Source organism: Carassius gibelio, chromosome A20 (assembly GCF_023724105.1).
Source record: "Carassius gibelio isolate Cgi1373 ecotype wild population from Czech Republic chromosome A20, carGib1.2-hapl.c, whole genome shotgun sequence".
In the NCBI taxonomy this organism is placed as follows: Eukaryota; Metazoa; Chordata; class Actinopteri; order Cypriniformes; family Cyprinidae; genus Carassius; species Carassius gibelio.
Window position 1 is genome coordinate 16,217,113 of NC_068390.1, and position 15,616 is coordinate 16,232,728.

The following is a 15,616-nucleotide window of genomic DNA, read 5'->3' on the forward strand; positions in this document are numbered from 1 at the left end:
ACACAAGCCATGATTTATTTGACACTAATTTTAATTCAGTAGATCTCGTGTGCATATAAAGATGATGTGAAACCGATGATTAATAATATATCAGAGCTTGTGTCATCCATACAGTTTAACAGCTCTGTCCTTATCTCTGAAGATAAACCCTTTTTTTCTTTGGATATTAGCAGTAAAAGGAAATCAAAGGGAAAATAAATAAGTAACTTTTCTACTTTTTAGTACAGTACATTTCAAATTTGTTTTATGATCATTTGTTCACTAAGTGAAATGACAATTACTGACTAAGAACTACAGAAAATATACAGATTGTCTTATCAGTGCCCTGATAAAACTTATAAAAACAAGATCAGCATTTGCTGATTTTCACTCTGCTAAACAGCCTCTCAAGATGAAGTCAGAACTTCTGCTGGTGTTGGCCTTGTTTCTCTGTGTGAGCAGTAAACCCCTGTCCAAAAGGAGGATGTCTAATAAGCTGCTGCTGATCTCCTTTGATGGTTTCAGGTGGGATTATGACCAAGATGTGGACACACCAAATCTAGACAAACTAGTTAAAGAGGGAGTGAAGGCAAAATATATCAATCCCCCAGCGATCACCATGACATCGCCATCACACTTTACAGCTATTACAGGTAAGGCTAACTTTCTGCTTTTTTTTTTTTTTATATCTAATTGACTTAAGTGTAGAATACACACAGAAGGGATAGTGCAAAAAAAAAAAAAAAAACAGAACAGAAGCATGATTCATCCAAACATTGAAGTAGTAACAAATTGTGTAATACATACTTAATGTTATGAGATTTAAATCAATGGTTGATTTAAATCTGACATATGATTTGGTCGGTCAGTGAATTGGGTATCATTGCAAATAGCTAAATAGCAATATTGTTATGAATTTGAATAATATTAATAATTTAATTAAAAAAATGCTTTGAACACATAAATATTTAATACATTTAAAATAATTAAGAAAATAGGTTAGGAATATATATATATATATAAAATGAAATAATTTTATGTTATTAAATATAATTTTGCTGCATCTGCTGCACCATAGTTTACTCTGTGTTAACGTACATATTCTTGTCCAGTCTGCATTATCATGATGTTCAAAGTCTTAAGCTGTCTTCAGAGAGTTGCTGAGCACACACTTACTGGGCCAATTTCCTGAGTCTCATTAAATGACGCACTGTACAAAGTTATCTCAAGCTCTAACGTAAAGGTTACTGACATGATCAGTGTTCCTTGTTCATAAACCTTGCTCAATGGTCATTTTACAGTTCTTGACATTATGTGTATTGGGTCATGCTTAAGAGAATTTAGAAATGTGGGTCTACATGCACACTATAATCACAAGTAATCTTTTGAATGCACCATTTGCCCCCCCCCCCCCCCCCCTTCAAAAAATTGGTAAAACTATCTGAATATAATTTCAAACAGTTAAATATACGTTTATGTTAATATACTTTTCTTCAGGGAGATGGATAGAGGATCATGGTGTTGTCCATAACCTGATGTTTAATGTTACAACTGGCTTGAGACTCACCCACAAGGCAACTTTGAAAAGATCAGAATGGTGGGATAATGGTCCTTTGCCCCTGTGGATAACAGCCCAGAATCAGGTGAACTTACTCCTCTGACAAGCTTTTGTGAGCAGATTTAACAGTAAAAGACTTTGAAATTAAGAGTAAATTAAATTATTTTATAATTTACTGTAAAAACTGTAAAATTGACATTTACAGACACTTCACATTTTTTTTAATTGAAATAATTGGTTCATTATCTTTGTTCTTAGCATTTATTCACATGAGGGTTTTATGTTGTTTTCTGTTGTTAAATTAATATTTATTGCATTATTTTAATGTTATGTTTGTTACCATGATGGAGTTTTGTATTTGTGTGCACCTTATATGCACAGAAAAGCTATTTGTGATCAAAGTAAAGTGATGTGATGTGTAGCTACCTGGGTGTTTTGCAAAGATATAAAACAGATTTTAAGTTTTTTTTTCCTCTGTAATGTCCTGGCAACCACATCTGTCAGTTTTGACCATAAATTTTACAGATTTTATTTACAGTGAATCTAAATATGTCCTGTAAAGTCATCTCTCATTGTAAATTTATTAACAAATAATGCAATAATGTCTCTTATATGTTTCAAAGGGTCTGAAAACGGCGTCTTTTTTCTATCCTGGAGGAGGAGTAAATTACAGTGGCCAAGCTGTGGATCGTTCCGTGGTGGGATATCAAGGGCAACCTGATGACAATGAGACAGAGTGGCGGCAGAACATCGACACTGTGATGGGATGGTTCACCAAAGAGGACTTTGACTTTGTTACGCTTTATTATGGAGAACCAGACAATGTGGGTCATGCTTTTGGCCCCGAAACCCCAGAGAGAAAAAAGATCATTGAACAGATTGATCGCACTATTGGCTACCTCAGGGAGGCAATTCACAAAAGTGGTCTGACTGATCATCTTAACGTCATCCTGACCTCAGACCATGGCATGACCACTGTTAAAATGGACAGTGATGTTGAGGAGATAAAACTTAGCAAATACATGAGTTTATTAAATCTAAGCCGCTTTGACCTGCTCGACTACGGTGGGTTTGGGATGATCACTCCTAAGGAGGGCAGACAACAGGAAGTTTATGATGCCCTGAAGAACGCACATCCCAATCTGACAGTCTATAAGAAAGAAGAGATTCCAGAACACTTTCACATTCGCAAACATGAGAGAATTCAACCGATTGTACTTCTGGCTGACCTGGGGTTCAATATCAACTCTGTAAGTGTCTCTGGAAATAAATATCACTCATTTTACCAAGCGCAATTACTGAAATATTGTAGTCAAACATGCTAATCATGTCATAGCTTCACATCGTTTAGCCAACTTTTATCTACAGTCTGCATCAGTAAAATATCAATGAATACAAATATATGTAAATATACACCACCATTTAAAAGTCTGAGGTTCGTGAAATTTGAAACAGTAAAAACTATAATATTGTGAAAAAAATAAATAATTCAAATTCAAATAACTGTTTTCTATTTGAATATATTTTAAAATGTTATCTATTCATGTGATGCAAAGGTGAATTTTCGACAGCCATTGCTCCAGTCTTCAGTGTGACATGATCTTCAGAAATCATTCTTATATTCTGATTTGGTTCTCATTTGTTATTATAATAAAAAACCTACTCTATCTTCTTGTTTGCTATTTGTGCAGAAGATCATTTTGCATATCAACAAAGGAGATCATGGATACAGTAATGAGGAAATGGATATGAAAATGATCTTTCGAGCCTTTGGGCCAGACTTTAGGGACAATTTCTTGGCTGAGCCATTTGATAGCGTCAGCATCTATCCGTTGATGTGTAAGCTGTTGGGTGTAGTTCCAGAAGCAAACAATGGAAGTCTCAGTGACACCAAAGACATGCTAGTGGATCACGTTGAAGCTGGTAAGTATCTCACAAAAGGGGTTTTCATTGAAAAAATGGCCTCTTCTATAAGTCTTCTAATCTTCTAAAAGATTATTTTAACTATTTATGTTGCTACCTGTGTGGATTTAAAGAAAATGTCATAACCAATTGATGACACTAATGGTTCTTTTTTTTTTTTTTTTTGCAGGTGGGAGCAGTGGAAGAATCAAGATGTCTTTTATGCTTCTGGTACTAATGATTATTATTTTAAGCTTGATTTAAAGAGATTTGCCAAAAATACTAGTTCATTGCAACCAGCAAACCCAGAATACATTTAAACTACTATAATCACAAATCACTATTAAACAAAGACTATTACTGCGTGTCTTCTTCCAGTGCTGGTGATAATTGAACTTTTTTTTCATATTTATTCTATCAAGTAAAATAATACAAGTTTATACTGGAAGTTTGTTTTTATTGTGCACACATTTTTGAAATAAAGCAAATATCAAGCATGGCCACAATAGTCAAAAGAGTGTGAAAAATGTGATGAAATATATTGAAAATGTTTTTGTTGTGCTTTTCTAAACTTCAGATTTTATTTACATGCGAGCTTTCATAAAAAATCCCTTAATTCTACATATCCCACTCCCCTTAAAGTGTATTCAAAACATAAATACACATTCTTTTATGTTTAGAGTAAAGAAGAAAAAAAACCCGGCAGGATCAATATTGTACACAATATAATACACAAAGGTCAACATATATATTTCTATGCATTATATACATTTCATGCACAAGAAATAGTGAAGTGAATTATCTATAGATAGATGAGGGGAATTTTTAATTGTGTTCTTAAGTACATATTTTGTATATTACATAAACATGTAAAAAAAAAAATAATTAATAATAATAATACAATCTCATTGAAGGCAATCAAAATGTGTTTGGGTACTTTGATCAAAATCAAAGTGAAAGGATATACGCTTCTAGAAAATCTCAACAATCAGCTCAGCAAACCTTTTTTACATTTGTTATCATATTTATCATATGTCATATATTCAAATATAAAAAATATATATACCAAAGGAAAGTTCTTATAAAATTTTGGTAAAAATAAAAAAGGCATTTCAGACACCTTTATAATTTTAAACATCATAAACTACTTTTTTTGGACACATTTTTGGTACAGATTGGTACTAAAGAGGAGTACTAAAAGAGTCATGTATTTGCTCAATGCCAGTCCTCATCCTGCTCATCATCCAGCTCTAATGAGCTTTCCTCAGCTCCGCTGCTCTCTTCTTGCCCTCCTCTTTCTGCCTCCTTCCTCCTTGCTGCCTCGAGCATCTCCTGCCTTGCCTTCGCGGCCCGCTCCTCCTCTTCTCTTAGGCACTGTGCTGCTGCCTTCCTCTCCTGCTCGGCGTGACTCTTCATGTGAGCACTGCGGCTCTTCACCTTATAGAACACTCTATATACAGTATACAGACCTCATTATAATTCATACTAGTCACCTAAAATGAAGAAACTGCTTGACATATGCTAAAAGAAAGACATTTCTAAAGCCACTGACTAGCAAAAAAACTAGCTGAGTGAATGGTATGAATAAGGATTTATCAAAGCATGGGCATTAGAAAAGAATTTTAAAAGCATCTGTCCTTTAGGAATCATTTCCTTCTGCTTTACAGAATAATATTTAAGGCTGGCATGACATTTGCTTATTGTTTACGTGGCGTCATACCAACGACATTATATTTAATATTAAATACAGAACTGTAATGATATTATATTAATTTGATTAATAAGTAGTACATTTCAATTTATGTTATTAAATGAATTCTATATTAAAGTCACTGTTGTGATGTTGCAATATCAGGATAATATTATTAATGAAACTAAATATTTTATTTTGAAATACTGAATTGTAAAATAATGAATTATTATAAAACTAGATTAATAATTGTCAAAATAATATGCTGATATTGAAATATTGATATATTAAGTAATTTGGAGAAAAATCACAGTCTAGGTGTTACAATACTGGGATATTTCCAATGCATTTATTACTGTAATATTAACATAATATATTGCCATATTTTAATAAATTAACTGTGATGGCAATATTAATACTGGGGATCTGATATTCAAATACGGAAGAAACTATATTGGAGATCAGAGATAAAGAGTACAGTAAGCAGAATTCTTACTGTTATCTTACTTAAGAGTATGATGAATACAGTAGAGTGTAAACCATCATATAGGTGCTTAGAAACCTCTGGAACAAAGCTGTTCTAAGACAGGCTCGGTTGCTTCAAATTTAAGGAGTAGAAATTCAAAGACACATTCTGACTCACCTACTGCACTTCTTGCAAGGGAAAACACCCTCTGGCTCTCCCTGACTCTTGCTGCCAGTTGAGGCTCTGTTTTTCTTTGCAGTATTGTCAGGGTGAGGTTTCGGAGGTGCAGGGGAAGGTGTTTTGAAGTGGGGCTGAGCCACTGGCATCATGCCTGAAGACACTTCCACAGAGCTGTTCTTCTGCTCCTCATGAGCCACTGCTGCCCTCTCCTGGACGAATCCGTAAAATCAGATATTCATTCGACTTTTTAACTTTCCAGTCTTTATGATGTATTCAATACATTTATTTACAAACTAGAGAATGCTTTCAAGCCAAATACTTACATTCAAATTGTCTTGAAGTGCCTTGGTCACATCTTGTAGACTGCTATCCACATTGTCTTGTGTTCCCTCCTGTTGTCTACTATTATTTTCTTCCTCTGCTTGTTTCACATGAATCTTATTGGAAATAAAAGAACAGACTGATGATATAGATTTTTTTAAGCATTCATACCAATTGCTTGAGTAGATTTAAATTAATAACGATTTTCAGCTTGGTTTCACACATTTGGAAGGCACTGTGCTAGTAGTCAAGACACTGACGATGTCTAAAAGCAGTACGCAGTAATAGTCTTTACCAAAGAGATGTTATCCTCTGGGTCTGAAGGTCCATATGTATATGTACCATTACGGCCAATCTTTACTTGTTTCTTATAGGTGTAGTAGAACTCCACACACTGTGCCACTGTTTTACTCCTCACCTGCCAAATTAGAAACACAATGTCAACTTAAAAATAGGAAATTTGATTTACAGGAATCAATACAGGTACATAACCAGCATAAAAAAAGACTATATACCAGTTTCTGCACCAAGAAGAAATCTTTCCTGTGAGCAGAAATTCCCTTGTTGAAGTATTGTTTTTCATCCACAGTCCAGTAGTCTGATCCTGACAATATTTAAAGGACATCAAGTTTTTCTATTCAGCATATAACATTACAGATAATCTGCGGCATTGCAATACTATCATTTACAGTAACATCATGTCAAATAGCTTTTAATATGAACACAGTGAGATCAGCAATTAAATGTAAATGATTTTCTACCTGCATAGTGGTAGTTCGCCAGATGGTGGTTCTTGGAGAAGATGGGATTCTTCATCAACATCATTTCCAGAGCTTCCTACAGAGCCAAAACATATTTGTTGTTTATCCAGAATGCATATAGTGAATAGTTACATACATGCATCAAATACAGTAGCCCCAACAAGTATTTGAAAGTGAAAGTGACATTTAATTGTATTTTTGATTAAATAAATGTAGCCTTAAGAGTCTAAGATACTTCTTTAAGAAACACTGCTCATGTCAAACTTGTGAATTGTAGTCCAAGTCTACTAAAGGGTATGAATTTGATTGTATTAGACAAAATATAAACACAACATATATCAAACATATACAAAGAAATCCTTCTTTCCATTAACAGTAAGTGTCAATTAGATTTTTAAAGTCAGACATTTTGCTGACATTTTTCAGTGTAAATCAAGTGTCCAAACACTTTTTGGTTCCACTGTACACTCAGCTGTGCTTTGAGGACTGAGCTCACCATGACATCCCCTCTGCACTCGTGCAGGCAGTGTAGCGCTAGCTCCGGGTTGGTTCCTCCTCCATACACGGCACTGGAGCAGACCAGGATCATCAGGTCATCAACTGAAAAATAATAAGGATTGGAATAGAAGTATGCGAGACATATGTCTGTGTTACATGCAGTTGTGAACATCAACTATATCAATGCACTCTAAAGACAAGTTACGTCTCGTATCCTGGGAGGGCGTAGAATCAGCCTCTGATTTAGGAAGCCAGACCAAAGTGGCTTTATGCTGGTCCTTTAGGGCCAGTGTTCGATCCAACAGTTCTGGAATTTCTGCCTGATACTGAGAGCCGATGTTTATGCGTCTAAAATTTGTAAGAGAAGGAGAATATATGTGAATAGAGGACAGGGATTGTAATGAATAGCTAATATTTATTTTAATAAATGCTCACGGTTCTAGGCTGACAGGCGCTGCTTCTCCAATCACTGAGAGTGCAGGAGGGCTGATTTCAGAACTGCCTAAAGTGCAGAGAATAAAGTCAGCAAGCAAGAGAGAGAGACAGGAATGATTAATCATGTCAATGATGAACTACAATTCATCTACACTTGCAATTCATTAAGGAAGGATAAACACAAATAAACAAATAGTGAAAAAATCTTAATGCATTACATTAAGGCTGTATAAGTTTCCATTAGTTAAAGTGAACTAACAGTTAATAATACAGTAACACAAGGTTCAATTTGTTAGCAATATTAGTTCATTAACACAATATGATGTATTAACTAATAAACAACAGACATTTGAAGTTTTATTTAAATTCAAATGAATGCATTATGAACAAGAACTAACAATAAACAATAGTGTATTTATACTGTAAATTTACATAAATGACTAATAAATGCTCTACGCATGTCCAGTTTATTGATAGTTTATGATATCTAATTAATGTTAACTTCTGTTTTATCTATTAAGTATGAATAAACAAATAGTAAAAATAAAAAAAGTTACACTTCACATTAACATCAGTAGCACGATATGAACTAATAATGCATTATATTAATGACATTTATCATTATTTCAAATATATTACTGCATTATTATTAAAAGTTATGTTAACATTAGTTACTAATATTATGAACTACTGATGAACAATACGGTGTTTATACTGTAAATTAACCTAGATGAATAAATTCTGTAAGAAACTATTGTTCATTGATAGTTTACTAGAACTAATGCATTAGCAAATGTTTGTTTAAAACCTTACTGTAAATTTTTACCAATAAAAAAGTCCTTTAAAATGAAAATTAATGTGGAACGCACTTGAACGTAGCAAGCTTCGAGCAACGCTGCGGGGAGTGAATGGAGGTGGCAGGACCTGGCTGCCCGCTGCCATAGAAGAGAGGACAGCAGAGAAGTAGAGCCCAGAGCCTTCACGCACTGGTGAAAGAATGGGTGGAGGGGTGTACGGCGGGATGATACTGGCATGGTCCAGCAGGCGTACAGGGGAGCGCAGATTGCTCTGGTACGGAGTGATGCTGGAGTAAACAGAAGGGGCGATGAAAGGGTACGGTTGAGGTATGACCAGAGGCTCGGGACGTGGACGGCGCCTGGATTTGTCCTCATGTCCTTTACCCTGATTCAAACATAAATGGCAGAAACAGATATTTTAACAATTTTTAAAAGCCAGTTCTAATGTGAAAGTAAAGCAAACTAAAATATTGTGGAAATGATTTAAGAGCAATAATCAGAGTTACCAGGTTTCGTGGTCTGAAAAAAATAAGCCCAAAACAAGCGACCCAGTCTGGAAAGGTAGGCCCAAACTGAACAACCCCATGCATATCATAAAGCAGGTCCTGGAGGGCCGGTGTCCTGCTGAGTTTAGCTCCAACTTGCCTCAACACACTTGCCTGGAAGTTGCTATTATACCTAGTAAGGCCTTGATTAGATCTGTTCAGGAGTGTTTAATTAGGGCTGGAGCTAGACTCTGAAGGACAGTGGCCCTGCAGGACTGAGTTTAGAGACATTAAGTATGCATATGGCTCTCCATTTTAATTGGATTGTGTTCCAGTTTTCTATTAAGCTCTAGAAAAAACATGTTTCTTTTTCATTACTTGAATCGTTTCTAGTCATCCATCTCCCATACGATTTAAGGACAAAATAACTACCTTAGCACAGCATAAAAAACCCTCAAAAGACACATTAATGCAACCCACTTTATTTTCGCTTACTATCATATTAAGATTAGTACATACTTAATCTAATATGTATGCATTGAAGTCTATGAATTGTATTATTTAAGAATTTTTGGTAACACTTTACTATAAGCTTTAATTAGTCAACGTCATTAACTATGAGCAATATATTTTTACAGCATTTATTAACCTTTGTGAATGTTAGTTCAGAAAAATACAATTGTTCATTCTTTGTTCATTTCAGTTCACAGTGCATTAACTAATATTAACAGATATAACTTTTAATTTACAAAATTATTTAAAAAGTATAAAAAGAATTTACAAATCAGCATCAACTAAGGTTAATTAATGCTATAAAAGTATTTCTCATTGTTAATTCATCTTAACTGATATAGTTAACAAATGTTAACAAACTAAACCTTATTGTGAAGTGTTACTGTTGCATTAAAAGCAGCTTGTGATGGCATAAATTTCCTGAATTAAATGACTTCAAATGTCAAAATAGACTTTGTTTTGTGGGTTCAGTAATATAGTGACACATGCAGCACTGGCAAAAATGACATCAATATTTTGATGTGCAAATAGCAATTGCAAGTGGTGTTCACAGACAGAGAAACACAATCATACATGAATTAACAATAAAGCAGTTTAGTCCTATGACTGCAAACCACTAACAAGATCAATATATATATATATATATATATATCCCTAAAAAATACATAACCCCGCAACTGCTCAACCCTGTAAGCGACAAGCCTATAGTATCTTATAATAAGTGGACTTGGCAACATTAGCATTAACCTGTATTAACTGTATTAACCTGAATGAAGCTCTCGGCTGCTGAGTTCTTTATTGAGTGCCGGTGTGCTACAATAACAGAGGGTTTACAATCAGGCTGGCTCTGCGGATGTGAAATCTCTGAGGGATGCCGAACACTATCCAGCGGTGTCCAGCTGCCCGGTGCTTCCATTTGAGTTTGACCTCTCCGAACTGGGACCGAGACTGGGATGACTAGTGGTGCCATCCCAGCTGGTTTACCAGGGGTAACATCCTCACACTATTAATAGAAGACAGAAAAAGACAGAATAAAATATGAATGGAGAAGAAAAAACAAAAGATAGAGAAGCACAAATAAAATTGTGTGTAAGCAACCAGCAGCGTTTAACTGAGTCACAGAGCTAGATGAGTTACTCTGTCCTGAAAACACCATTACAGGCTAAGATTTTCAAATGTTTTTTTTTTTTAAACAACCACCTCAAACATATAGAGCTGTATCGGTCCTGTAACTCTACATTGAAATATCTAAAGTCTGCGATATTTTAAAGAATGAATTTCATACCATGAACTTCTTGTTTTGTGAGGCTTGGATCAGACAGATGTTTGCAAATAAGGCTTGGTGATTCAGCTCCTCCCAAATTCAACTGAATGGATTTTGAGCGAGCGTGGAATGTAAAGGTGTGCAGACATGCAGTTGCTCACCAGACTGCTTTACAATCCTCAATAACTGCATAAACTTCAACTGTATTGTTTACTTTTATTGTTTGATTAGTTATAAAGCCGGTGACACGTTTCACCCAGCTTCAAATTCTTACTAGAGTCAGCAATGGAAATTTTTAGGTTTTGAATGAGCTAATTCAACATAGTACACCATTAAAGCAGCAAACATGCCAGTATATGTACATACACATACATGCATGCTAACCATTTAAAAGTTTGTGGTTAGTAAGATAACTGTTTTGAATTAAGTCCTTCTATTCAAAAACATTAAATTTATAAAAGTGACAATAAAGATCTTTATTATGTCACAAAAGATTTATATTTAAAATAAATGTGGTCCTTTAAACTTACTAGGCATCAAAAAATCCTGAAAAATGTTTCACGTGTGCACAAAAATATTAAGCAGCACAACTGTTTTTATGATTAATAATAACAAAAGATGTTTCCTGAGTACCATATCAGCATATTATTTCAAGCCCAACATGTTCTAATATATTACATTTAATATGAGAACATATTTCTGCTATTCCACTGTTGTAAAAAAGGCTTCAAACGGATTTCCAAGTGAAATAGGCTCACCTTTGCTGGCAAAAAATCCATCTCTGAAGCCTTTTGAGCAAGAGTCTCAAGGTTGATCTCCTTTGAGGCCCTCCGTCGTCTCGGAGTGCTTTGGATGACCCCTACCGCAGGTTCTTGGACTACACCACCTCCTCCATTCTGGGAAGAAACCTTGTCATTTGATGTCTGGTTGCCTTGAGGAGAGATTCCATCTTTGGAGAGTCGTCGAGAGCGGCGAGGGAGGACCTGGCGTTTTTTTGGGGTCTCCTGGAGTTCTGGAGTGTCCTCTGCAGATCCAGACTCCTGATAATTTGCTTCCTGAGGAACAGGATGTTGTGGTTGAGGGACTATGAGCTGGGTATGGCTCAGTTCTGTTTTTGCCCGAGCGCTGGCAAGATCTTGTGACTCAACATCTTGTCTGACTCTCTGCTTTTCTGTAGTCTCTCGTGCATGCTGTTGCTGCTGCATCTGTTGCAGATGTTTCTGTTGTTGGTATTGCTGTTGCATTTGCTGCAGACGTTGCTGCTGTTGCATCTGATGCTGCTGCTGTTGTTGTTGTTGTTGTTTCTGCTGCTGCAACTGATGCATTTGCTGTAACTGTTGCATCTGGTGCTGACGATGAAGCTGCTGCTGCTGCTGTTGCAACTGCAAGAGTTGCTGTTGCGATTTCGGTTTCTCATTATAATTCATATTTAAAGGCACATTGTTGCCTTGGAAGACTTGTTGGAAACCAGGTGCCTGTGGTTGCTGGGTAGGTCCGAATGCCAACTGAAAGGGCTGCAAAGTGGAGTCGGACACATCGTGATGCATTCCCTGTGGCTGATACTGGAGGTCTGCTGGTCTGTGACTTTGTTGGAGCGCATTAAATTGAGTATGATGCATGGCAGCCATCGTGTGATGGTCCCAGTCTGCCCCGGGAACGTGAACAGTGTCTGTGTAGGACTGTGATGAACTTGGTGAATGCTTCTCCAGCTTTACAGCCTCCATTTCATGACTTTTGTGAAAGCCTCTTGGGTCATCTATACCACCTAGAGAAGGGCCAAAGTTCTGTGACCACTTGTTCATGTTCGGGACACCCTGAATCCAAGTCGCCGTCTGCATTGGGTTTTGAGGCACCCAGTTTACTGGTCCCGATTGCTGAAAATGGCCCCGGACCTGATAGGCTTTATCAGATTTGTAAAGGCCCTGGACTTCAGGGCTAGAATCCACCAAAACCTCTGGGCTGCTGTGAGTTTGCTCCAAGGACTGAGTACCCACATTGTAGAAGAGATCCCCTGAATGCTGCATGGTTTCCCCAATGGCTTCAACATTCTGCTTGCTAATACTGTTTATGGTTCCACTCTGGTGTGGAGAAAGACTCATGGCAATTGTGTGAGACTATAAGACAAGCAAAAACCTGAGGCATTCAGCAGTTCAGTTTAAAGTTAGCTAATAACCAGGCCGGATGTAAAAAATAAAAGATTTTGCAGAGCAGAGCACAAGCACTATGTTGTGGGGTCTAGAAGCGCCACCTCCCCTCTTGCTTTTATACTGCAGTATAAAGGTGGTGTAAATATTTAAAAATTCAGTCATTCCTCAGTCACAGGAAATGTTCTAAAAAGGAGAGAAAGACAAAAAGGAAGGTTTTGAAGTCAGTCACAATAGGAGTATAATGATGTATGCATTATACACAAAACAAACAAAACAAAAAACAAAAGAAAAAGTTAAAATAAAATTGGTCAATGACATGCCACTCATTTTATTTTGTCTCCATATTATTCATTTATTCAAAAATACATAAAAAAATGCTACGGATACATACAATAATTTGGATACACATATTCTATGATGTACTGAGCCCCTGAAGGGACAAAGTATGAGATTTAAGGAAAAATTATATTTTATGTTTTTGTGCAACATTGCAAAACACTTGTGACTGTGCCTGTGAAAACCCAGTTTAAGTCTTGTGTGTGTGTGTGTGTGTGTGTGTGTGTGTGTGTGTGTGATTTACTGTTTTATATAAAATCATCCTTCATAATGTATTCTGCATTCTGTGAAAACTTAACAAGAGTAAGGCCATTTTAAAGATTGAAATCATAGTGAAACGAATGGTTGAAATCAAATTTTGATGCTTGTTATCCCATTAGATTTTGAAAACGAAGCCTCAAAACAGTTAAAATGAATTATAAATAGGGTGAATTGTCACGTAAACTTCATATCAATAACAAAACACGCCATAGCATGTCAAAACTGACTCTCAGAATGACAGGACATTAAGTGCAAAAAAAAATTTTTTTTAGATTAGATTAAACTTTACTGTCATTATGCAGGGTACAAGAACAGAGCTAATGAAATGCAGTATACTTTTGCATATCATTAATTAATGGCTGTTTGGTAAGACTTGTACATAGAGAAGGAACATAGTGGCCTAAAACCAGGAAACCTGACAAACACAAACGCAGAAGGCAAGAGCAGACAGCATGGGAGGGGCGTGAAAGAGCAATGCAAGACAACAAGAATTACAGGAAGTGAAGAGGGAAAGGGAGAGAGAGATAGGGAGAGAATACAGGAGTAAGAAAGAGAGAGAGAGAGAACAAGCAGAACTACTTTTCAACCCACTGACAACCCCTCCCAAACTAGCAACCACGATGAAAACATTTGTTATAAAAAAATATTTGTATAATCAATGCTGCACAGCAAAACAAACCACCCTACATACTTCCCTATAAGAAGACAAAGTATCAGTCTGGTGCACTTTGCTCCATTACGCTTCTAGGTTTATTGAACGAAATGTCGTGTACGAAACAGATTAAGATTGCATCGTACTTACACTGTTGCAATATGGTATTGACGTCCTCCTTCTTTACTTTTCAAGTTCGGGTGACAGCACCTTACAAAACAGTTCCAACCCTGGGCAAAGTCAACAGCGTGCACGACCATTTACATACCACGAACAATGCAGTCTGTCGTAATCGCCTAGACGTCAAGTGCGCACATCTGAAACGCGAAAATACCATGTCATAGTGCATCGAGAGGCCTTTCCGACATGAAGGCTGACAGATTCAACAACTTTTGCTATCCGAGAACTCTTCGGTTGTAGTCACTAAACATGTTTTCCTGTTTACATTCTGCTGTTTAAGCGCAATTTTACCGATACTGTTTGCAGGACGTGTATATTTCGAGGCTCCTCTTGAAAAATAATCAATCCATCAAAGTTATTTATCAACAAAACAGTTCGCACTGACGCAGCCAATCAGCGCGTTTCGGACTGAAGGCGATACAAGGCGCACGCTGTCATTGGACGGAAGGAACTTCTCGCGCACTGCTGGAATGTGTAATATTTAATTAGTGAGACCAACTAAAACAGGAGACCTTTATATTTGTATCACTTTCACTTTTTATGATTTCAATATATATTACATGATGCGTTGACTGTGTCATTAAAAATGCATGTTGACGTGGTTCTCTATAATGTTGAACCTGTCAGGCTCCTTATCAAAAAACGAACAAACCCCAAGCAACGAGAACAGCTGGTTGGCTGCTTTAGCTGGTCTCCCAGGTTGATTTTTATGTTGTATTACTTTTTAGCTGGTCAAGCTGGGAGACCTGCTAAAAGACAAACGAAGCTTAAACCTGCTATTTCCAGTTTAGGCCAGATAAGATTAGTTAGCCAGTCTAGGTTAGCTGCTTGGTAAACATGCTTACAACATGCTAATCATGCTAGAAACAAGCTAACAACATGCTGACATGATAATCATGTTAATAACATAAACATCGTGTTAGAATCAAGCTAGCAATGCTAATTACGCAGTAACATGTTAAATAATGCTAGAAACATGCTATCTAATGTTAACTTAACTTCTATCTAATCTGTCTGAACTTTCAAACTTCAAGTTTTTACAACTGCTTCAAACTTTCAAACAAGGCTTTTCAAGCCAACTTCAGAGTTTGTTTGCTAATTTTACTCTTCTAATTAAACATCTGGAACGAAGGAATCTTGTATAAGAATTCGCCGTGTAATACTGTATCCTGAATTAAATAACGTTAAGTG

General features: G+C 36.3%; 2 protein-coding genes across 2 annotated transcripts; one reads left to right on the top strand and one right to left on the bottom strand.

The window, feature by feature from the left end:
* The first annotated feature begins 235 nt into the window (after positions 1-235).
* On the top strand, positions 236-3,778 carry zgc:153896 (uncharacterized protein LOC569930 homolog). Its single transcript, XM_052534807.1, has 5 exons — positions 236-632; positions 1,477-1,622; positions 2,161-2,787; positions 3,229-3,460; positions 3,630-3,778. Exons 1-5 carry the CDS (start codon positions 392-394, stop codon positions 3,701-3,703), a joined length of 1,320 nt encoding a protein of 439 aa, XP_052390767.1. The 5' UTR covers positions 236-391; the 3' UTR covers positions 3,704-3,778.
* A 97-nt stretch (positions 3,779-3,875) lies between these two features.
* LOC127938294 (mitotic deacetylase-associated SANT domain protein) lies at positions 3,876-14,838 on the bottom strand. Its single transcript, XM_052534806.1, has 13 exons — positions 14,396-14,838; positions 11,608-13,179; positions 10,352-10,588; positions 8,660-8,972; positions 7,791-7,857; positions 7,561-7,703; positions 7,354-7,457; positions 6,858-6,933; positions 6,612-6,700; positions 6,392-6,514; positions 6,099-6,212; positions 5,773-5,984; positions 3,876-4,889 (listed from the first exon to the last, which is right to left on the bottom strand). The coding sequence occupies exons 2-13, from the start codon at positions 12,946-12,948 to the stop codon at positions 4,655-4,657; spliced, it is 3,054 nt and encodes a 1,017-aa protein (XP_052390766.1). The 5' UTR covers positions 12,949-13,179; positions 14,396-14,838; the 3' UTR covers positions 3,876-4,654.
* Between the last annotated feature and the right edge of the window lie 778 nt (positions 14,839-15,616).